At 38.2% G+C, this 24515-nt stretch overlaps 2 protein-coding genes across 6 annotated transcripts in view; one reads left to right on the top strand and one right to left on the bottom strand.

Annotated features, from left to right (window-relative positions):
- The window catches only part of ATP6V1D (ATPase H+ transporting V1 subunit D), a 29490-nt gene extending 18243 nt beyond the window's left edge, over positions 1–11247 (top strand). The window contains exons 3-9 of the mRNA XM_059182383.1: positions 3706–3785; positions 5127–5194; positions 5914–5958; positions 7324–7427; positions 8179–8245; positions 9387–9465; positions 10566–11247. Coding sequence (XP_059038366.1) covers positions 3706–3785; positions 5127–5194; positions 5914–5958; positions 7324–7427; positions 8179–8245; positions 9387–9465; positions 10566–10707 — 585 coding nt within the window. The 3' untranslated portion in view covers positions 10708–11247. The remainder of the gene's footprint in view (positions 1–3705; positions 3786–5126; positions 5195–5913; positions 5959–7323; positions 7428–8178; positions 8246–9386; positions 9466–10565) is intronic.
- A 1826-nt stretch (positions 11248–13073) lies between these two features.
- PALS1 (protein associated with LIN7 1, MAGUK p55 family member) overlaps positions 13074–24515 on the bottom strand; it is a 76088-nt gene continuing 64646 nt past the window's right edge. For all 5 annotated transcript variants that reach the window (XM_059182381.1, XM_059182376.1, XM_059182379.1 and 2 more), the window contains 4 exons: positions 23885–24052; positions 22991–23193; positions 22058–22168; positions 13074–15917 (listed from right to left, as the gene is read on the bottom strand). In XM_059182381.1, the coding sequence (XP_059038364.1) occupies positions 15741–15917; positions 22058–22168; positions 22991–23193; positions 23885–24052 (659 nt within the window). In that variant the 3' untranslated portion in view covers positions 13074–15740. The remainder of the gene's footprint in view (positions 15918–22057; positions 22169–22990; positions 23194–23884; positions 24053–24515) is intronic.

The following is a 24515-nucleotide window of genomic DNA, read 5'->3' as shown; positions in this document are numbered from 1 at the left end:
TCACCCAGCCTGTGACCCAACGTTTCCATCTCTGGCCACGGCCCCATTTGGAGTCTTTAAACACAGCAGATTCCTGCTGCATGCTCCTGTGCTGCTCCTTCTGGAGGTGTAAGGAGGGGAGTCACCCCAGATCTGCTGCTTGTGGGGTCCCTACTTGAAGAGCAGGGGCCCGACTGTGCCTTGGATCACGGTTTAAGGTAACCCTGAGCTGAGAGCCCCTCCTTGGCTCCATCTCTGCAGCTGGCTTCCCTGCTCCAATACCTGGGAGCTCTGCCACCTTCAGGCACCCCAGGTCTTTTTGTGACCCCACAGGTCCTGAGACCACACTGTTCCCACAAGGGCTCCACCCCCCCATTTAGCCTCTGGAGTGACATCCCTCGTGGAGCAGACTTTTGAAAGTTCTGATTATGTGCTCCACTGCTTGCCGGGATCCGCCCCTCCCCACCGCAGTCTCTCTTTCTGTGTATCGCCTTGGATTCACTTCTCTGGACATCCTACCTTCCAGAAAGTGGTTGATTTTCTGTTCCTAGAATTGCTGGTCTTCTTCTCTTTGATCTCTTGAGTTTGTAGGTGTTCAGAATGATAACTAACTAGCTGAACTCATGGGACCTGATGATATTTAAGTCTCCTGCTCTTCTGCCATCTTGCTCCTCCCCCTCACATCCAGTATTCTCAACCCTTCATTATATATTGGGTCAGGGCCCAGCACATGCAAAGAGTTGTATGTTGATTGTTGACGTAGGATTGTTAGGGAGGTTGCATATGTACAACACGGTCATATCCTCTGATGATATGAAGGAGCAAAATAAATGGTTTCATCTCCTGGGGAAAATACCAAAGTCAGGGAGGATATTAGCTCATGGGGACTAAACCACTACCCTGTTTTTGCTAACTGAAGATTTGCCATATCTATTGCTGGTAAAACATTTCTTACTGCCCATAATCCTGCATTGTTAATGTTTCTATTGTGTCTGGAAACATCTTGTCATACGCCACACTTACACTGAAGTTACAATTGCTCCAATAGGCTGAGTCTGTGCAAAGGTCCTCTTTACAGGGTTGTTAGGGAACCACAGTTCTAAGTATTTTCTCTGGTTTTATAAGTATATTAATATTGTGGTATAGGGCTGCAAGTCACCTCCCAGTACCTGGCTGTATGGTCCTTGTGAAAGAATGGCAGGTAACGATTATACCGGCCATAAAGATGTCAAGGGTAGAGTGTAGCAGTGCTGACAACACTGACTCCCATTTTAGGTCCTCCGTCTTGGTCATGCCGCAGTGACTTCCCTTGGGGTTGTGTGTTCCAGGCCCCTTGGAGGTTAATGTTATCCCTGACTGAAATATGGGGAGGGTTGTTCTCATCTTCCTAAGTGGTGCAGAAAGCATGCCACTCGAGGCAACTAGTAGAGATGGCAGGTGCACAGAGGCTACCACTTTAGGCAGTTACCCTGTGACCACCCCACCAAACCCCGTCGCTCTATAAAAGTGGTTATGGTCCATACTTGGAAGAGAGCAGGGGTGGGGGGAGGTTAGCTATGTAGCTGCCTGCATCGTTTGTTGTCTTCCCTGTCCCTCCCTGTCGGGAAGTTACCTGGAATAAAACTCTGTAAATGGTATGGAGTGTCTTGCATTGTTTTTCTGTCTCAGAGTGCCTTCTCCCTCTAGAGGATACTTTACTGTCCCTCCTCCACCTCACTATGTGTGCTAGCGTTTCTGTGGGAAGTCTTAGAATCTTTAGAATCCGTCATTTGCATTTTTTAAAAGTCCCCACTGAGCAGAGACCTGATGCTGGGCTCGATCCCAGGACCCTGAGATCATGACCTGAGCCAAAGGCAGATGCTAAACCAGCTGAGCCACCCGGGTGCCCCTATTCATTTCAATTTTTCATGGATATTGCCAAATTATTCTCCAAGTTGTTACACAAATTCACATTCCTACCAATGATTAGTGAGACCTGTTCTCTCAGATTCTTCCTAACTGGGTATTAATTTTTTTTATTTGTTGCCAATCTATTGGGCTAAAAGTGGTATCTTTTATTTTTATTCTCTTTTTTTTAAAAGATTTTATTCATTTATTAGAGATCACAAGTAGGCAGAGAGGCAGGCAGAGAGAGAGGAGGAAGCAGGTTCCCCGCTGAGCAGAGAGCCTGATGTGGGGCTCGATTCCAGGACCCTGGGATCATGACCCGAGCCGAAGGCAGAGGCTTTAACCCACTGAGCCACCCAGTTGCCCCAATTTTTATTCTTTAAAAAAGTTTTTTTTATTATTTCAGAGAGTGAGTGAGTGAGCCAAGGGAGGGGTAGAGGGAGAGAGAGAATCTCAAGCAGACTCCATGCTGAGCATGGAGCTTGATGCAGGACTTGATCCCATAACCCTGAGAGCATGACCTGAGCCAAAATCAAGAGTTGTATACTTAACAGACTGCCCCTAAAAGTTGTATACTTAACACGTGCCCCTAAAATTAGTATCTTTTAATTTGCACTACTTCTGATTGTAGGTTGAGCATTTTTTCATGTTTACAGATGATTTGATTTTCTTGGTGAATTTCTTTTATTTATCTTTCTGTCGAAGTTCTACAAATATTCTGTGTAAAATGCTAATAATATTTTTCTCTAGCCTTTTTAAAAAAATACTTGGTCAAATCTGTTAAGTCTTTTTTTTTTTTTTAAATACAGCTTTTGCGTTATAAATAATTCTTAGAAAGGCCTAAAAAAGATTAAGAAAATATTCTATGTTTTATAGTTTTTTTTTTTTTAAACTTTAAGAATTTCTGAAGTGTGTGATGTAAGGAGGTAGGGACAAGCTCGTTTTGTAAGTGGGCGGCCAGGTGCATGGTCTCTTCATGTTACTAAATTTCCATAGAGACCTGTGACTTTTTCTGAACTCTGTTATAGTTCATTGATTTATTTTGTCCCTGTATTGGATGTATTTTCTTATTTTTAATACTTGGCAACACTGCCCATTTGCCCTTTTTTTCTTTCAAAAAGATTGTTGGATTTTTTTCAAACTTTAAATAGTCCAGGTTTATATTAGAATCACTATGCCATTAAGATTTTCTCTGCACAGGGGCACCTGGGTAGCTCAGCTGGTTGAGTGTCTGCCTTCGGCTCAGATCATGGTCCTGGGGTTGTGGGATTGGGCCCTGCATCGGGCTCCCTGCTTGGCGGGAAGCCTGCTTCTCCCTCTCCCACTCCCCTGCTTGCGTTCCCTCTGTCAAATAAATAAATCTTTAAAAAAAAATTTTTTTTCTGTCAGTGAATTTGAGAGATTAATTTGAGCACATTAATATAGGCCCATTCAGGAATAAGATGGGTCCTTCAGCGAAGATAGTTTTCTATTTCTTGATGTCTTTATTCTGATGTTTTAATTATAGAACACATGGTATTGTACTGTTAGTGACCATAACCAAAACTGTTCAAGCACAATTGGGTATTTTTGTTATCAAGTCAGTATTTTTTTTTTTAAAGATTTTATTTATTTATTTGACAGAGAGAGATCACAAGTAGGCAGAGAGAGAGGAGGAAGCAGGCTCCCTGCTGAGGCTTTAACCCACTGAGCCACCCAGGCGCCCCTCAAGTCAGTATTTTAGACAGAAACCTGGTATCAAATACTGGTTATTAAAGGAATGTGATTTTATTTTATTTTATTTTTTTTAATCCTTGTAAGAAACGTGGTTGAATTATTTCTTGGTTTATGCTTTTCCAGACTAAAATGTTGATGGGTGAAGTGATGAGAGAAGCTGCCTTCTCACTTGCTGAGGCCAAGTTCACAGCAGGGGACTTCAGGTAAGAAGACTTAATGGGGTGTTTTGAAAAATCACAGTGCTTTCATGTTCATAATTTCCCTTAAAAGCTACTCTCAAAAAACATCTAAGCATTAAAGATAAATGATGGTGTTAGAAGTGTTCTTTATTATTACTTTGTGACCCTAACACCAGTGTCTTTATTATCACCCACTTCTGTCTGGTACAGAGTTGTAGGCATAGGATACTTAACATTCTGTAGGCCGTTTTCATTTAACATTGTATCATAAACATCCTTATTTTCACGTAGCTGTATAGCCTTTCTCTAGTTGTGCATAATTTATTAGCTCTTTCTCCTAATGGTGAACTTTCGGGTTGATTTTCAGATTTGGGGAATATTAAAAAAGATGCCATGAACATTTTCATGCATAGATATTTTAGTTTCTGTAGCAATATTTCCTTAGGATAAGTTTGAGAATGGAATTGGTTTAGAGGGCATGAATTCTAAGGCTTTTGTCCTGTCAGCGTATGCTTTATATACAAAGCGTGTAAAATGGTTTAGTTTTTGCTTTCCAAGGGGGTTTTGCCAGTTATGTTGTGTGGTTCTCCCCAGATAAGCTTGTGTGATAAACCAGGCAAATGTTCTTTTTCATCCTTTAAATTCACTGCCTTCCTGAGGTCAAATGGCTATCTGGGGACAGAGGTGGAATTCATTTTCCGGGTTTTTTTATTTTAGTTGTCTTTACCCAGTGGCGCAGTGTCTCCATTCCCGGTCTGTGTTATTCAGGAGCCTTTGCTGGCAGGTCTGACAGCCTCAGGGGCATAGGTCCTCTTGAAGAGATGGATTTTAATTTTTGTCAGTGTTGGTAGAAGAGCCGCTTGCATTGACTTTTCTGGCGGTGGGAGAGACTCAGTAGTATGTAAGTGGTGTGTGAATGCGTCCGAGGGTGGTTATGGTGAAAACAGTTTTTTAGTAAGAACAGGTTGGGGAGTCTGACAAAACCTGATGGGAGTTACGTTCTAGGGTAAGGGGATCGAAGTCCTACTAAGCCACATCTAGAAGTTTGGATAGCAAACCTAGAAGGAAGTTGTCTCTAAATTACATTACCTGAATAAAAATCCTTAATGTCATACCTGTGGCACCACATGCCTAACTGAAAACTCAAGCAATCGTGTTCTTTCTTGTTTTCTTGTGGTCATGTTTTGAGTGTTGTTCATCCTTTGCTCTCTGAGACCCTACTCTGGTAGCAGTGATTTTTTGCTGGAAAGACAGTTACCAAACATACTTGTGCCATCTCACCCTGTTGAAACTACCTGATGGGTCCCTGTAGTTTTATTTCTTACTCTAAAATCTCAACAATCAAGGCCTTTTCTTTTTCCGCAGCACCACAGTTATCCAGAATGTTAATAAAGCCCAAGTGAAGATCCGAGCTAAGAAAGATAACGTAGCAGGTAATTTTTCAATGCTTTAGAATCCTTCGGAAGAAAAGATGACATTTAAAAAATGAACCTGATTATACAGCAAGATCTTCATGTCCTAATTAGTCTCTTCTACTTAGAACAAGTTGAATTGCTTTACATGTTAGAATCTTTGTAACTGGCGGTTGCCGGAGGATGGGGGCGGGGGAAATGGGGATAAAGTGAGCTATACACGGTGAATCCATTCTAGAGATTGGCTGTACAATGTGGTGCCTGTAGTTAGCAGTGCAGTGTTGTGTATTTAAAAACTTCGGGTAAATCTTGTGTTGAGTATTAACACACACACACATATACACACACACAAACAAGAAAAGGGACACAGATCTTTTGGAGGTGGTAAGTTTATTACCTTGATTGTGGTGATGGTATCATAGGTGTATACATATATCTAATTTCATCAACATCTGTACATTAACTATGTGCATTTTTTTCTGCATTTTACATATACCTCAAAACTGAAAGGAAAGAAAACTGTAACAACTTGAGCTCTTATTACTCAGGATAATTTGGTTATTAAATAGGAGTGAACACTTAGGGTACCAGTTTCCTAAATTCATTGAAACCAGTTAAGTTCCAGATAGTCTCTTGACTTTTGAGTATTTGCTGAGAAAGAAACACCACAAACAGTGGTGATTAAGAAACAGTACTTCAAGGACATGTTTGTGAACCTACATGTTTCTGTGTTTTAACAGGTGTTACTTTGCCAGTGTTTGAACATTACCATGAAGGAACTGATAGTAAGTGTGACACTTCGGTAGTATGTCTCTGGGTTCTCCAGATTCCTCTTCAGAGGAATCTTTTTCTGCAAAATGGGTGCTGGAATAGACTTTCTTAGAGTTTAGTGGTTCCAGTGTTAGCATCCTCATATGGAACACTTAGGGTAGGAGTTAGTTAACAAAAGTGTTATGGCAGAGAGTTATAAAACATTATAATGTCCTAAAATACTTTATTTCAACCTAGAAATACATAAACATACAGTCATTTGCCATTAAAAAAAATACAAGGCCGTGGCCTTTGAGTATGAATCCGCTAATTAGACTTCTGTGTTGTCTTTCTGCATAAACTACACCCATAATGCATTGTTTATAATTTCCAGTTTGAGTTTCTTTAAAGTAATATAAGGTCTCTCTGTGATGCAGTCTGAATGCTAAATCTCCTAGATTTTATAGCTCATTCTCAATTTTTAAAAGTTGTTTTAGCATTTTCTAATTTGGTAGCATTTTTGGGGTAGTAACACATTATTGAGTCTTTCCAGAGTAATCAAGTTCTTTTCATAGAGACAGTTTTTGGCCCTCCTCTCCCACTGGTGCACATAGAGTGTTCAGGGTAGCCCCAGTGAAGAAGTGGAGCGAGCTGGAGTCACCTGTTACCGGCGTGGCACTGTGCTATTGGTGTGAGGCAGTGGGGCCAGTGTGATAAAGTGGAGGTTGGTTAAAAGCTTCTCCTGTAGTTATATTTAGAATAGTTTCCTTGGGAAGAAAAACCCGTTCACTGTTACTCCTAACTCGGTTCACTGTTACTCCTAACTCGAGAGAACAAACTGATGGCTGCGGGGCAAGGGCGGGGTGACTTAGGCGGTGGAGGGTAAGGAGCGCTCTTGTGATAAGCACCAGGCACTGCGCCGAAGAAGTGTCCAATCACTATATTGAACACCTGAAACTAATATTACACTGTATTTTAACTGTACTTTCAATAAAAACGTAAATGCTGAAAATCTCACTTCAGAAAAAACAAACATATTGACCGTTCAGCATGGCCTGGGGAGTGGGTTGGGTACGTCACGTTGCATTAAACGGGGGTCAGTGAATTTGTTTCTCCCTGTGTGGTATTAGTCTGACTTTTTTTTTTTTTTAAGATTATTTATTTATTTATTTGAGAGAGAGAGAGAGATCACTAGTAGGCAGAGAGAGGGGAAACAAGCTCCCTGTTGAGCCGAGAGCCTGATGTGGGGCTCGATCCCAGGACCCTGAGATCATGACCTGAGCCAAAAGTAGAGGCTTAACCTAGTCAGCCACCCAGGCGCCCTAGTCTGACTTCTTTTGGGGAAATTTATGGGGAAGATTACTCCGTAATGACAAATGTTGTCTGACTGGTTCTTTCAGGTTACGAGCTGACTGGTTTAGCCAGAGGTGGGGAACAGTTGGCTAAATTAAAGAGGAATTACGCCAAAGCAGTGGAATTACTGGTGGAACTAGCTTCACTGCAGGTGAGTAACAAAAGAGCCAGAGCTCTGGGTCTAGTCCGATATCTTAGAGTCCTTTGGGGAGGACTCACGGCTTGAATCAGAGCATCCTGCACTTCGTGCTTTAGGCTGTTTTCATGATTTTATGGGAGACAAGCCCAGAGATGTTTTGATTTCTGAGGTGGTGGCTTCCACACCATTATCCCTGCTGATGACGATCAAAACGCATGTGCCTTGGTAGAGCTTCACTCTTTGGTGGGTGAGAACAGCAACAGTCAATACTAGATTTAAATGTAAACACAACTTGGTTGATGCTTGAAAGCTATTTTCCCCCGCTTTGTGGCCACTTAATGTGTGTGTGTGTATGTGTGTGTGTGTAATAGAGCCTGATTCCTTCCCGTTGCCATTTTTATAACTTTAGGCAAATCTGAAGTAAACAGATTGCCTTAAAATTGAATGTTTTAAACAGTTTTAAATGTTTAAAATTGAATGTTTAAAATTTAAAATTAAAATTTAAGATTTAAATTTTAAAATTGAATGTTTAAAATTTAAATTTTTAAATTTATATTTAATTGTTTAATTGTTAAATTTAAATGTTTAAATTGAATGTTTTAAACAGTAATAGACTGGAAGTAATGTTAACTCTTTGGGAATCGTTGAAAAGTAGTCTTGGTTTCCACATGTTCTCTACAGGTGCAGTCTGCGTAAAGCCAAGTGAATAGGATATGATTAGGAAAACTCATGCTTAAATTGCTAATTTGTCCTCTTATTTTAGACTTCCTTTGTTACTTTGGATGAAGCCATTAAGATCACCAACAGGCGGGTAAATGCCATTGAACATGGTGAGTGTAAGCTGCTGTGAGGCTTTCTTTGTTCGTTCGCTTGTCTGTAGCTCCACATTTGCGTGGGAACCAGGCACTGATCACATGGTGACAAGCCCGTGCCGCATTCGCAGCAGGCTGGGCTGTGGAGTCAGCACAGGGAGGTGTTAGTTGTAAGTGCTTTAAGAGAGTTGTGTGACTCCTCCCAAATCCATATACATAAGGAAATGCTAAGTTAAAAATTCTGAAGTGTTCATTCATTTCTGGTTATGAATAAAGGATGAAACTATTTTTCAAAAGGCCTAGTGTGTTCTTTAGCTCTTTCCAGTGATTCAGTAATCTTTTTGAACACATTGCGTGCTTAACTTTAAATCCCTTTCCTGTAGGCCTTATGTCCTGCTCTTCTCCTTGATTCCTAAACATTGTCCCATTTGGTGCATTTATTTCCCACCTCTTTCATCATTCTGTCACGTGCTTAGTGTCGGCACAATACTTCCATTCAAGAAACCCTGTTTTCATTAAAGAAACATTCAATTTTAAGGTAAGAAAGGATCAGATTTTGAACAGCAAAGAAGTTATTTTGCACTCTTTGTTAAATAAGAGGAAGTTACCTCATTTTTAAAATTTCCACGCACATTTCCTGACCAGTTGCTGGTGCCAGGCCTTGTAAATGGAACCTCAAGCAAAACAGATCGGATGAGGTGATAGCTTCAGCTCTCAGTGAGTTCACATTTTAGAAGCAGAGGCAAATTCTCTGTGAAGCACCTTACGACACACCCAAAACTCAACTTAGTTCATGCTCTCTGCTTGATGATCTACTTTTTAACAGGGATTGCAATTTATATTTAAATTAACATCTGTGGTTCAGTGTTGTATATTCATATAAATTCAGTATATTCAATATTGTGTATATTGTGGTCCATAGAATTGTGTTGTGTGTATTGTGTATGTTATCTGTCCATAGAAAGGACACTAGCAGGGCATATACCAAAATACAGTCGTTATTTTAGGATGGTTGGATTATACTTAATTTTTTGTTTTTGTTTTCTGCATTAAATGTACATTAATTTTACAATTAGAAAAAGTAACTGTTATACAGAGGAACATTGGCAACTTGAAAAAAGGTCTGAAGTTCTCACATATATTTTTTTTTTACCCCTAGTCATCATTCCCCGGATTGAACGTACCCTTGCTTATATCATCACAGAGCTGGATGAGAGGGAGCGAGAAGAGTTCTATAGGTTTGTTGGAATTGTTGGCAGTTACGGATAATTTCTTGTTTTTCATACTCTAAAGCCTCAAGTTGCTCAGAGACTCTTGGCTTATGTTCTTTAGAATTAACACAGCCTGTATTTCATTCTGATAAATGCGAAGCAAGAGACATAATATTGGCGAAGGTTCTGGAGACTAATCTGTGCCAAGTTTTGCACATATTTAAAATACGGCATCTCCAAGAAGTTAGGCCCTTAGGGGAAACTATTCATAGACTTGATTATTCTTTAAATTGAAATAATAATTTAGATCGGGTGTCTCCCTTATAAAAAGAAACTAGAATTAATCAATCAACAAATATGTATTGCATGGTGAACATGTCCCAGGAGAAAGTATAAGGTACTTGGGGGCATGATGTAATAATATAAATCATACCTTTGGAGAATTAGCACAGTACTCAGAGAAATGAGGCATGTACATAAATTGGTTATGAACAATTAGAGTTGGAAGGGATGATGACACTAAACCGGTAGTACAGAGGTCAGTGTGCCAGGTTTAGAGATGGTGGGAGACAGGTGAAGACCTGTATTCAGGGAAGATGTGGCCATCTATGATTTAATATCGTGAGTAGCATCTGTGATTTATAATCTTAATTATGAAAGCTTATTGTGTTCTGTCCTTCAGTGACATTCAGGATTGTGGTGTTCCAAACTGATTTAAAATTTTAATAAATGCCTGAGTGCTCTAAAGGTATTCCATTATCAAGGAATGGATCTCAAGGTTTAGAGTCTGGGATAGGGACTTTAAAAAAAAAAATTTACTGTTAAGAATATCAGTCAGTCTTATGCTCAGATTGGCACATGGGATGATCTTCTAAAAAGAGCTTTCTCTGCAGACACGTAGGACATGTATAGTCTCTCTCCCCTCTCCTCAAAGTCCATTATTAGCTTATAAATGTATATATTCTACCTCAAATGTTTATTTTAAAAATGGGTTATAGATCACTGCAATTGAAATAAAATTTTGTTCTAGTTTATAGATGTTTATGATCCTTGTTACAAAACTAGCGGAATCAAATCTACTTAGAATTTAAATAGTGTTCAGAAAATTCCCTCCTTTTGTTTTACAGGTTAAAGAAAATACAGGAGAAGAAAAAGATTCTCAAGGAAAAATCGGAGAAAGACTTGGAGCAACGGAGGGCAGCTGGCGAGGTGATGGAGCCTGCTAATCTTTTGGCTGAAGAGAAGGATGAGGATCTTCTGTTTGAATAATCTTTCCTGCTCTGGTTCTTTCATAAGCCCTAACATGGCACCATCTTAAATCACGATGTGTAGGTTTGGTATGTGTGGCTGTTTATTTTTTGGCCTAAGAATTCACTGGTGGTTAAATTTTCCTGGATGTTGGTTTTGGGACTACCTTTGCAAAATCCTAATCAGCAACCATTTATCACTTGGGATTTGTAGAATCTCAAAGGAACCTGTAGAATTTATTCGGCAGAAGCAGTACCCTGTTCCATGTACATCTGTTCAAGTGATCTGCTTACCAAGCATATTAGGAAATTCCCCTTAGGAAATAGCAGTGGCCTCGGGCCAGCTGTTGCTGTAGCAGCCCGCTTCCTTCCTGCTCCGACACTGGGGCACTGTTGTCTGAGAGTGCTGCCGCCGTCCTGTGTAACCCTGGTGCTTCCTCTCAAGCTTTATGAAACCTTCACTATTTTTCCTTGCATGACAGGTCTCTGTCCTATCTGTCATGGGAGTTCTGCCAATTTTAATGTGATTATGGTATAAATAGTAAAATGATATAAAAATGAATTGTTCTTTTTTTTTCTTAAGGTACTAACAGTATCAGTCATGTTATTAACCTGAGATTGGCACATGGGATTGTCCCCTACCAAGAGCTTTGTCTGCGGACATGTAGGACATGGATAGTCTCTTTTTCCCCCCTTCATAGTATGGAGATGATTGTTGAATTTCGGGGTACTTAAACATGCCAGTGAGTTAAGAGGGGTTATTAATACTTCTTCCCTAACCTAAGAAAAATAATTCTCATCTGAGAGTATGTAATAAGGTAACTTTTATCTTACAAGCAGTAACACTTGCTGTCTCCCATTAAATAGGAAGATGAGACATTTGAGTGGCCGTATCAGGATCTGAGGTTTTTTTGTGCTGTTTGAGCTGGTGAGCCATCCGTGTTTACTCGGGCATTCTTGTACCCAGTGCTGGGCATTTCTGAGGTGATTGGCTATAGGACAGTTTTTGGTGAAATTGGTAACACTTGGCTTATCAGTATTGTATGTTAAGTCAATTGATATTGCAAGCCTAGGCTTTTTAAAGTCCCAAGCAATTTTGCAGACATTTAATACCTGCTACAAAATAATCTTTAGTTATGTGTCAGGCCCTCTTTTAAGTATTTTATTTATATTATCACAACAACCATAAGATGCATGTTATTTTAATCCCACATTTCATGGAAGAAATTTTTAAGGCACAGGGAGCTAGAATAATTGGTTCTAGGTCAAAAAGCTATAAGGTGGTGAAGCCAGGATTTAAATCCAGGCAGTCTACCTTCAGTGTTTTTATGTTCTTCTAACCACGCTCCCCCCCCTCTTTTTTTTGCCTCCCCTATATTTAAAACTTTGGGTAAAGGTAAGATCCCAAGGCCTGTTCTGGAGGAGCTGAGTTTTGGCAAGTCCTGTTTTGAATTGGACATTTTATTCTGTAGGTAACTTAGCAGTGATTGGAAAACCAAGTGAGTTCCTAAGCAGTTCAGTGTTAACCTATTTTCAAGGCTTAACATTTAATCCTCCCAACACTGGACTGAAGTGTAAGTATTATTCTCTCCATTTTACAGAAAAGAAAACTGAGGCGTTGTCAGGTCAGATAGCAGAGCTAGGATGCAGGCCTTGGTTCTTAAGTAGTATGTACTGCCTCTCTAGGAGGCAAAAAAATAGCTCGAAGAGTATGAGAGCCCCGGTTACTTAATGGTTTTTCACTCAGGTAAAGTTTGTCTTCACCTTCACCTGCTGAGGCAGGAGAAGTACCTAGATTTCTCCTGTGGCTTCTTAAAGCTCTTTTGTATTGGCCTTGGCTAAACTCCCTACAAAACTGCAAATGACTTTGTGGTGTTAGCATACTGTTAACTAGAAATCAGAAGGAAACAGTGAACCAGATTTGTTGTGTGGAGTGCTGTGATCCATAGGGGAAGGAAATGATCAGGAATAGCCAGAAGGGTAGCAGGTGTGTATGTGTGCCACTTTTTGCTGGTATGATTGCCTCCTTTGGGAAATGTAGTGGTGCGGTAGGAAAGTGAATGTTACGTATTTGTCAACTCACATCCTAGTCTTTGTCCCCTCAGATCCTTGGCTACACAGAAGTGGAGTTTGTTCGAGTATTACATATGTTCTTTTTTTCCTTGAAAATGTTTAAGTTCACAGTGTTATCTTTAATAAACAAGGAACCAGAACCTACATCTGTGCCAATAGGGGGCACTCCCCCACCATGAATAAATTAAAAGGTATTTTATGGTTGGTTCAGAGGTTCCAAGTGGACTGATTTCTGGCAAAAACTTGCAAACCGAATGGTTAGGCAAGTTGAAACCTTGAACAGCAGAGGACATAAACACAGGACATACTCAGTGGTTTTATTTGAAATATAATTTTACTTTGTTTTCACAATACAGTGTGCAGTATGACAACTCAAAATAAGAGTGCAGATACAAGTAAGAGTACAAAGGTGGATTAACAATAGATGTCAGAAAGGTTACCTTTTATTAAGGCTAAATCCCTGGTTTATAGTTTCCATACACATTCACAAAATTACATTCAAATTATTCCTTATCAGTACTTATTCCTTGGGCCATGAGAAAAAGAAAAAAGAAAATCCAGACATTACATTTTTCATGTAAAGCAAATCTGGATTAGTCTAAATACTATTCTTCATTTGTTCTGACTTATGAAAACTTAGCAAGGGAAGGTATTTCCTTATTTGAGCTAATGTGCATTTCATGAGCTACTGCGTCATTCCGATAAATGGATGATGCCTCTCCCACATTGGGGTCTCCAGTCAGAGCCACAAAGGACAGGAAATGGAACTGGCCAGAGAGGCTGGATAACTGGGTGTATTAGCAAGGCTTGTTTTCCTTAAGGAAGCCAGCCACTAAGTTTTCACTTTGTTCAGGGATTGTGTTGAATATCAACACATCCTTGTCACTGAGACTGAGAAAAGTTTGGGATATAAAAATTTCTATCTCTCCCATTGCTGATAAGAACTCTAGTAGGACTTCACTGATTCCCAAATTCTCTTGTCAGCTAAGAGTATTGTATGACATGGCATGTGCCTTGGTAGGGGCTTTGTTTGTGAAAGCACATGGCCCTCATGTGGCTCAACAGTCTGTAGGCTAACTCCGGAACTGGCACAACAGCTGCTTAAACGGTCAATCTTTTAGATCTTAGGGCTGAAAACAGTTGTCAGTTATGAAAAGCAGCTCATAAAACTCCACTGTCTACCGTAGACTACCTTTCATTCCTTAAGAGAAAGTAAACTGGAAAACTGAAAAGATTAAGTGCTAATATTGTTGGTTTTCTCTGTCCTTAACTGGAGTGTTTCAGATCTGTAAAAAAAGTATGGCAACTCTTCCCCTGACCCAGGAATGTTACTTTCTTTCTAAGGAACGGTTATCTTGAAAGTATTTCCATATAAGACACATTGCAGCCAACTTCAAGGCCATGCAAATTTGAACAGAAAAGGCAACATAAACTATCTACATTTGTTCAAGTAAAATTACATAGAAATCAAATATATACACAACAATGAAACAAACTACTCATTAAAAACAATTGTTTACGTTAAATTAAGTGACAACTCCATGTTATTCCAGTGTTTCGCTTTGGGAACAGGAAATGCTGTAGCTAAAGTCATAAAAATAAAATCAAGACATTCACATTTGAGGTTGTTTGACACACATCACACCATCCCTAAAGGCTTGAAAAGACTACAAATTCACTTTCCATACCAATTACAGAAGTTGAATTTTAAAGCTACAGCTATAGAGACAGTATGAAAATCCCATTAGCTTAAACATTTATGATTTAACAAGACATTGCATTCTGGTCGTTAAGAGGCAGAACTTGATAGGATAAAAACTTGCTTCTGTATGCTTAACTCCCCGCCCCCACCTATGTTCTTTTCCTATAATGTTCAAATGACTTTCAGGTCATCCTTTCCTTGTGATCTCAAAGTCAGTTGTTATAGTATCTTCCTTTGGGTATAATTTTATTCCAATGCTAAATGAGTTATCAATGACCATTTGTCAACCTATTAAATATTAGTATACAGTACAGCAGCTATATTCATCCCACATTTCATCCCACAATTCCAGTTTATTACTTATATATGGCACAGTCAAGTTATACTGTGCTCATATATAAAAAACGCAAAACTGTCAAATGTGCTATGTCCTCTCATATATATGAAAAATGATTTGCATCATGAGGAAAAACTACCCATCAACAGTTTATATGACCATCTGCCATTCATAAAAGTATAACTTACACATTCTATTGTACTATGCAGATCAGAGAAATGATGCAAGGTTATAGAACCAATCACTTGTGCAAAAACTTCAGAAAATCGTTAAAAAGATATTTAATTAGCTCAGAATCTGTTGAGTGTGCCATGAAATCTGATCCATAGTCTGAGCTAAAAAACTGGTCTTTCTAATGGAATGTTTCAGAATTAAAAGACACACAAATGAATTTAAGCCTAACAGAATAGTTTGAGACCAAAGTGGCACCATTTTAGGAAAGTATTTCTGATGACAAAACAAGCCTTCTAACCAAATACTGTCCTGCCCAGTACACAGAAGCACAGTCGTCCCCCACCTTACCCCATTCCCATGAAGTCCTTTAAGTTAACTGTTAAATAGCATCAATATTTATAACTATGTGAGACATGGACCACTGTATATATACAGACAAATTTTTCATGGAAATAGGACCAGGCAGTAAAGATTTAGTTAGGTGAAAACAGAATTAAAACATTTTTACAGGGATAAAATGGAACTGGTCTATTGAAAGCTTCCATTTAGAATCCTCAAGAGGAGGCAAGAATCTCTGAAGCCATGTCCAGAGAATAAAGACTGCTATGCACAAATTGCCTAAGGGGATTTTCTCACTAGTTTGAGATCAAAGAACAGGTCTACAGCTTATTTGGCCTGCTACCTCAGGGTCTTGCTGAAGTATCAGGGCTCTCTTCCTAGTGGCAGTTTGCCAGGTAAGTCCAGTCATACCACAGAATGGATGTTTCCCTCACCTCAGCCAAGTGGACGGTACCCACTGAGGTTCAGTATCAAGTTTGTTAATTAACCTAAGCAATTCGTGATAGGCTTTATCAAGATCTGAATTCACAATTGCCGTGTCAAAGTAGTGGCCGTTGTTCTGCTCCATTTCTCTAGTCTTCTCAATGATTTCTCTCAACTCTTCAGGCTGTAAAGAGAATACAAAAACAGGTAATTCCATTCCTTAAAAAATACACAATGAGTCACAGGTGACTGAAGAACAAAACATGGCCACCTGTTGCTTACTGTCTGTCAAAATATGCCACTTCAGGAGCTCCTCTTCAGCCCTCTCATGGCCTCTGATTTCCTTTGCTTTGGTGTCTTCAGGACCCATATGGAATCATTTGGGACTCAGTACAACCTGTTCATACTGCTACTCAAGTTTGTATTTGTTTTACTCACTAGAGGCTTCAAGAGCAAAGACTGTTAATAAGAATCCCCTACAAGCATTTGTTTTCGAGCATTTTAGGGCATCATCACCTTTTCTTTAAAAAAAAAAACAAAAACAAAAACATCTTTTGTAATACAGAGCAAACCTTTCAGGTTGAAGCAAGGTTGGTAGGACCCAAAATGCCATCTACTCTTGGCTTTATAAAGATTTGCTGTCCTTTTAGATCTATTGCAGAGTTTGGCAGGGTAAATATCATGGGGAAAGAAAAGGACCAATAGAATGGGTTTCTTTCCATGAAAACACTGCCTGTCAACCCAAATTTAATCATCTAATGTTCTGGGGGAGTTACTTGGCTAGCTTCTCTGTTTGCAGTACACAAAGTATCCTAAGGAGAGTTTGGGAAATGACACAGAGCAGGCTACTTTAAAACACTGGGTAAAGGAAACAGCTGTTTCACAAAGATGAGCAGGTAGTGAGGAAGGGTATGAAACTTGGGCAGAATCCCCTGATTACCAGGCACATGTGTTAAAGAAAGTAAAACTACCCCCAAAGCACTTATCAATGAAGAGAACTCACTTGTAAGTCCAAATATTTCTGATAAAAAAGTCACACACCAATATTATATTGGACCCACAATACAAAACAACTTATTCAACTGGTTGATCTGCAACAGTAGGAAGACCTACTAAAAATACAACTAATCCGGCCTGTCCTAAAAGCAGTTTCTTGTGTGGCTCTCTTAATTTTCATTCTGGAATGTTGTGCATCTGGCTGTGGTACACAGAATCCTTTGTTTCCTAGAGACTCTACTACACCATTATAAGTAACTAAACACACTGTAACATTCTTATTAAAGCTTAGGGTCTATTCAAATCTCAAGACTACTGACACAACATTCCAGAAAGTCAAAACAGAATCTAAACTTTGTGGTGCTAGAGTTGAAATGTAAAGCCCTACATCTCACATAGATTCACATAAAGAAAAAAATCCACCTAGTTTTTCTTTATTAAATTTAAGGCATTTTCTCTTTTGCCAAAATGGCTTATACCATTTATTTTAATTTAGGTTTTAATTTTCTCCTGTTTTTCAAATTATAATTCATGACTAAGATAAAACAAAATGTTTTTGTGGAATAAAAAGGCTGTAAGATACATCACCCTTTATCGGTGTGCATGGAGCATACACCCAGACAGAACCGATGTTGGATCATAAAATAAGGCTGAGACATTTTTGAAAGATTCACATCTTTATATATGTTCTCTGATCACAATGGAATTATAAATTAGTAAAATATTTTTTTAATCTCCAAATACGTAGAAATTAGAAAATTACATACTTCTAAATAACCCATGTGTTCAAGAAGAAAATGACAAAGGGAACAGAAAAAATGTAAAAATTTGTAGAATGCAACTAAGGAAATGCTTAGAGGGAAACTTCTTAACTTTGTATTAGAAAAGATGAGGGGTGCCTGGTGGCTCAGTCGGTGAGTCTGCCTTTGGCTCAGGTCATGATCCCAGGGTCCTAGGATTGAGAACCACATCCGGCTCCCTGCTCAGTGGGGAGCCTGCTTCTCCCTCTCCCTTTGCCTGTTGCTCCTCTGCTAGTGATGTCAAATAAATAAAATCTTGGGGGGGGGGGGGGGAAAGACTTAAAAATCTAAGTTTTCTTCAGAAACTAGAGCAAATGCAAATTAAAGCCAAAATGTAAGAATAAAATAAATCAATTAAATAGAAAAGAGTCAAATAGTAAAGAAAATTAAAGATAAAAGGTCTCTGGCTTAAATTTTTTTTTTTAAAGATTTATCTATCTGAAAGAGGGAGAGAGTACCTGTATGATGGGGGGAAGGGCAGAGGGAGGAGGAGAGAGAGAATCTCAAGCAGACTCCTGCTGAGTGTGTTGCCTGACACGGGGACTCCATTCCACGACCTGAGATCATGAACTGAGCCAAAACCAAAAGTTGGACACTTAACTGAGTCACCCAGGTACCCCTCCATCCCCAACTTAGTTCCTTTTCTAAAGTATTTTAGTTACTCCTTTTAATTTCCATATAAATTTTAAAAAATCATCTTTTCAATTTCTATAGAAACACCTGCAGGGATTTTTCTTTTTTGGTAGGGACTTTCTTGAATTAGAATTCATTTATAATTCACCTATTTTAAAGTGAATGATTTCAAGTGTTTTTAGTATAGTTACAGAGCTGTGCAATCAATATCACAATTTCAGAATATTTTCATCACCCACACCCTCTCTGCAGCCAAAAACCCCCTATCTATAAGCAGCCACTCCCCATTTTCTCCCAACCCCCAGCCCTAGGCAACCAGTAATCTACTTAGGTCCCTATATATTTGCCTATTCTGGACATCTCATAAAATGGAATCATATGGTCTTTTGTGACTGGGTTTTTTCACTTACAATGTCTGTAACATGTATGAGTACGTCATTCCTTTTTATGGTTTTTTTTAAAAAAAGATTTTATTTGACAGAGATCACAAGTAGGCAAAGAGGCAGGCAGAAAGAGAGGAGGAAGCAGGATACCTGCTAAGCAGAGAGCCTGATGTGGGGCTTGATCCCAGGACCCTGAGATCATGACCTGAGCTGAAGGCAGAGGCTTAACCCACTGAACCACCCAGGCGCCCCTTTATGACTTTTTTGAGACTTATAATAAAGCTGCAGTAATCAAGACTGTGATACTAGCATAAATATGGGATCAAGTCCAGAAATAACCCCCACCCTGCTTCCTGTTCATATTTGGGGAGGTCATTTTTTAAAAATGTGCCAATATAATTCAATGGGAAAAAGAAAAGTCTTTTTCAAGAAATGATGCTAGAGCAATGGAACATCTGTATCTGTTAAAAAACAAAACAAAAACACCAAACCAACTACCACCCTTGCTTCACTCTGAAACAGATTAGTTTGAGAGATTACAGACCTAAAAGTAAAAGCTAACACAAGAAAGTTTTTAAAAGAAAACATGGGATAAAATCTTTGTAATCTTGGAGCAGGCAAGTTGTTTCAGACAGTACACAAAAATCATTAACCATAAGAAAAGTAAAAAAGTGTGCTTCTTTAAGCACTTTGAGAAAATATTTATATCCAGAATATATACAAGAATTTTTACTACTCCGTAAGAAAACTAAAAAAAAAAAAAAGACATTTCACAAAAGAATATGCCTAAATGACTACATGAAAAGATATGACTATCATTAGTCATCAGGCAATTGCAAATGAAAAGCTTAATGATAACACTTCACACTTAACTAGAATGGCAAAAATTGTTAACCAACAAAAGCAAAATCTAATAAGGATGGGGAACAAATGGAATCAACTGATTTAAAACAGTTTGGCAGCTTTATACAGTTAAAATATACACTTAACCATTTGATCCAGCAATTTAAGAGAAACAAAAACAGATGTCCACCACGAGACTATGGATGTTTACAGCTGCTTTAATCACACTGGCTCAAAATTGGAAGCAACCCAAATTACCTTTTTTTAAAGATTTTTATTTATTTTTAAAATTTATTTATTTGACAGATCACAAGTAGGCAGAGAGGCAGGCAGAGAGAAAGAGGAGGAAGCAGACTCCCTGCTGAGCAGAAAGCCTGATGCGGGGCTCGATTCCAGGACTCTAGGATCATGACCTGAGCTGAAGGTAGAGGCTTTAACCCACTGAGCCACTAAGGCTCAGTGGGTTAAAGATTGATTTTATTTATTTATCTATCTATTTATTTATTTATTTGACACAGACACAGTGAGAGAGGGAATGCAAGCAGGGGGAGTGGGAGGGAGATGCAGCCTCCCCACTGATCAGGGACCCTAGATCATGACCTGAGCTGAAGGCAGACACTTAACAACTGAGCCATCCAGGTGCCCCATCCCAGATAATTTTTAACTGATAAATTGTGATACATGTATAACTCATGGTCTACCACTCAGCAGTATGAAGGTATGAACTACTACTATTAGATACAACATTGATGAATCTCAAAAACATGCTGGTCAAAAGCCAGATGCAAACAAACTCTTATGGTTCCATTTATATGAACTTCAAGAAGAGACACCATAAATCTATAGTGACAGAAAGCAAATTAGTGGTAGCCTAGGGAAGAATGGAAGGGTATTAAATTCAAAGAACGAGAGAATTTTCTGTGATGAAAATGTTCTAAATCTCAACTGGCATGGCAGTGACATGGTATATGTTTTGCCAAAACTCACTGAATTATACAAATAAAACACATGCATTTTATTGTATATAAAATAATTTCAATGAAGTTAATTTTTAAAAATTAGAGAACTCTCATTAGAAAATCAAGCATACTGTAAAATGCTAAAACATTTTGGTACTGAGTAAGTTCTTCCTTTAAAAAATACGTATAATTGGTATCTTTCTAGACCTTACTCAATTTGGGACAGCTAATTCAAAATAATGGGATAAATAATCCCGTGAGAACACTACCTGCCTGAGACCACCAACCCAAAGTTACCTAACATGTTTCTGAATGGTATATAGCCCTTGCATGATACTGAATCCTTGGAGAAGAAAAACGACAAAATAAGTGTGCCTAGTAGAAAACAGAAAAATTAGGCTGAACAAATAGGAGGAAGTACACTCCAGTCTATCCTTTTCCTTAAACAACCATGGTATCTCTGGTCTACCAAAGTTTCACAGAGCATTAGTTTCGTTTTCTTCATTGTGATCCCCCTCAAGAACAGCCAGTGATCATGCCTCTTTTTTTTTTTTTTTTTTTTTTGTATCCTCCCAAGTGCCAAGAACAGCAGATGCTCTGACTCCACTAATTTATGAGCTTACGACTGTGTTGGAAACATGAAAAAGGGGTGAACACTACGTTAACTGGCGGACCTATTTAGCCTGAACAAGGCAACCAGAATTATGCTCATCACAGAGGATGGGAAAATCCTTGACTGTGAATAGCTTTAAGAAGACATTGAAATGTAAAACCTCCACATACAGATTGAGTAAGAAATATAAGTAGACCGAGAATGGAAAAAGATCTATCTTGGGAAGGAAGAAAGAAGGTTGGTGGCTATGGTGCACAGCCAAGAATCATGGGAAAGGAATGATATGCTTTTAATGACTTTTAAGGATCTTAAGAGTATTATGATGTGTGTTTATGGCTTTCAAAGAGATTTAGAGCAAATGAAATGAGAACAACTGAGTGATTCCTCCATAAAACAAATATTTAAGAAATCAGCAAAAAACAAGGAAAAGTATTTGTTACTTTGATATAGGAAGTCACTTGACAGTTTTCATTTCACACATTTAAATAAAGTCAATACTTTCAGACTAACACATTAATTATAGTTTTATTAATAATGTTTAGTAAAATGTGAACTACACTCAACCATGTCCAGCATCTAAAATAATTTAAAAAAAATTTACCATTTCAGATCATGTGAGAAGACCAAAGGGAGAAGACAAACAGAACATAAATTTCAACCACAGAAAAGCAAGAGCTCCCAACTCTGATGCCCCACATATGCAGAATATCTGCAGAGAAAAGTGGGTAATTCCTAAGAATCTGCAGAGAACTTTTTTCTTGGGTGTAGAGGGCAGGGGGTTATATAATCCTTATTGGAAATAACACAAAACCATGTGAAAAAGATTAAGGATGTTTTAAGGAATGCCAAAGGTAACCATACATTTGGGATGGCTACAGGAAATACATGGAGTGTTAACAAGAGAAGGCCCCTGCTTTGGAGAGCTGCCACAGTCCAGCCAGAGGCAACAACAGCAATTTTGGGAAAAGTGATATGGCAGAAAGAATAATCAGTTTGAAAGCTCAAGCTGATGTAGCTTTTAAGCACTGTGACATGTTAGGTCATGACTGTTTCATGTTTACTTTCAATGGAACAGTACAACACTGTAATAACTTTACCTTTGGATTCTTGCCCTCCTTGGCCAATAACGCCCGAAGTCTTTCTTGTGAAGGGGGTGCAATGAAGATAATATATGGTTTCAAGTCTGAATTGCGGAGAGCCTTCAAGGACTATTAAAAAAAAAAAGATATTCTGGATATTTACAATAATTTTCATTATTTAACTACTTCCCAATAATATACTTGGAAAAATAATGTCATTTAAAAAAATAAAAAGAACATCAACTATGAGTGAGTTTCCAAACATCTTTGTAACAATTCACAGTATTTCCAGATCCTACCATTCACAGTAAGAATATACTGTGTACCTGGAAAACACACACACACACACACACACACACACACAATCAGCTTGCCCTCTTTATATAATGAAATAAATAAAAATGAATGACACTGAAGGTCTACAACTGTAATGCTAAAATATCCTCTAATAAGATCACTTAAAGACTATAAAGACCTATATTCAAAATCCATTTTGGAGGAAGCAGAAATAAGCAGTAATATTACCATGTGCCAGGGTCTAAATGCAAGCAGAAAAGAAAAAAAAACACACACATACACAAAAGAAGTTCTAGAAAAGTACACACGAGGAAAAGCAGACTGCTTAATTTAGGAGGCTGGTTTTTTCCCTGCCTTTGCCATTGGGTGACTATGTGTTTCTAAACTTAAGCACTCTACCAAAATAGGGATCACAAAAACACACCCTTTTCTATCTAAAAACATTAACTAAGACAATGTGCTTAACGGCTCTAATTTCTTTGATAAATATGCTAGCCCAAGTAATATAAGGAATTCTGAAGGAAATTAGTAAAACTATTTATACTTTTCTTATAGCAAATGTTTATAACTAAAATAGTAGAGACTAAGCTTCTTTGTCCATTAAAAAATGTAGAGGATCAGTGGGGAAAAAAAAATGTATGATACTTTATTTACCTGCGTACGAAGACTTAGAAGACATATTTTGCCAGAGTTGATCACTTGCCGTACTGAATCTATGCTGGTTCCATACAAATTTTTCTCAAATTCACCATGTTCAATGAACTTTCCAGCTGCAATGTCTGCTTCAAATGCTTGCCGTGAAACAAAGTGGTAATCTCTACCAGCTACTTCGTGGTCTCTCCTACTCCGAGTTGTATCTAGGCAAACAAAATCAGGTAAAAATAACAGGCATGGATCAGAGTAAGGCTGGGGGATAATTCTGCTTGTTAGGGAAAATTTCAATTTTGTATTATAGAGGAAACATAAAAAGATGAATTGAGGAAATCTTAAGAGCCCATGTGTTTAACACTGATTCATTTTATTTCTAGACTGAGAAATGAATAAAAGTATGGTTTTAGTAACTTAATAATAGTCATATTTAATTGCCTAAACACATTTTATGCTTACACTTTAAATTACTTCTCACATTTAAAACACTGCCACTCATCTTATCCTGGTTTATTTCCATTAAGTTTTTTTTTTTTTTAACCCTCCCCACCCCCCGGGTATTATATAATCTAAACAGAAACTTCTATGTTCAGAGATTAGATCTACATTTTTCTCTTCTGCATCAGTTTAAAAAAACCAGGAAATGATTCCGTATTGAATAGGTCATTTTATAAAGCCCAAATTGAAATTCATTTAGAAAATAATTAGTACCATAGGAAAAACTGAAGTTTCTCAATAATGACTATTTTGAGTTAAAAATTCTCAAAAGAGTTTATTAAACAAAGTTCCTCTTTCCTGGGCAAAATTGTTTTGATGAACTGGATGAAAAATTTCCCTCCAGTGAGGTTCTAAGGTTGTCAACTGAAAAGCACAGAAAAATGGGAATGCATCCAAACTTACGAGGAACTGCAGATGCAAAGCGGTCTTTTTCTTTGTTCATGAGCCTCTGACGCAATTCATTCTGGCCACAGTTCTGTGGACCAATCAAAATGATAGGTCTTTTCCTATTTGCTGGCTGATGATAAAGTGACATTTCCTCATAAGTTAAGATCTCTTCATTGTCATAATCTTTGGAGAAAAAAAAGTTAAGCCCTTCAGGTAGAATTATTGCCATGTAATAAAGACACAGATCTTACAAAACAATTGGAAAGAAGCAAAATTTATTATTAAAAACACTTAACTTTTTTAATCAAGAGAAGTAATAACTGGGTAGGATTATATGAATACTTTCCAATGTCAATTATACTTCCCAATACTATGAAAATAAATAAGACAATATATTAATCCTTCTAGAAGCCTTTATTGCTTCTCTTTTTTCATAGTTTTAAGACAGTAAAACTACTTGTACTGCTGGTACTGTAAAACAGCTGGTTGGAGCCCATATTCTGACAGAGAATGGGGCACCAGGGGATGAACTAATGAGAGTATGGTCTGTCATTTTCATAAAACGGGGATACAAATACTAAGAGGGTTGGTTTAAGGATCAGACACAATATATATGCTAAGCGTAATACCTGGCATAGACAAATAT

This window comes from Mustela lutreola, chromosome 7 (assembly GCF_030435805.1).
Source record: "Mustela lutreola isolate mMusLut2 chromosome 7, mMusLut2.pri, whole genome shotgun sequence".
Taxonomy (NCBI): Eukaryota; Metazoa; Chordata; class Mammalia; order Carnivora; family Mustelidae; genus Mustela; species Mustela lutreola.
The sequence above is the reverse complement of the archived record's forward strand: the minus strand, read 5'-3'. Positions and strand labels throughout refer to the sequence as shown.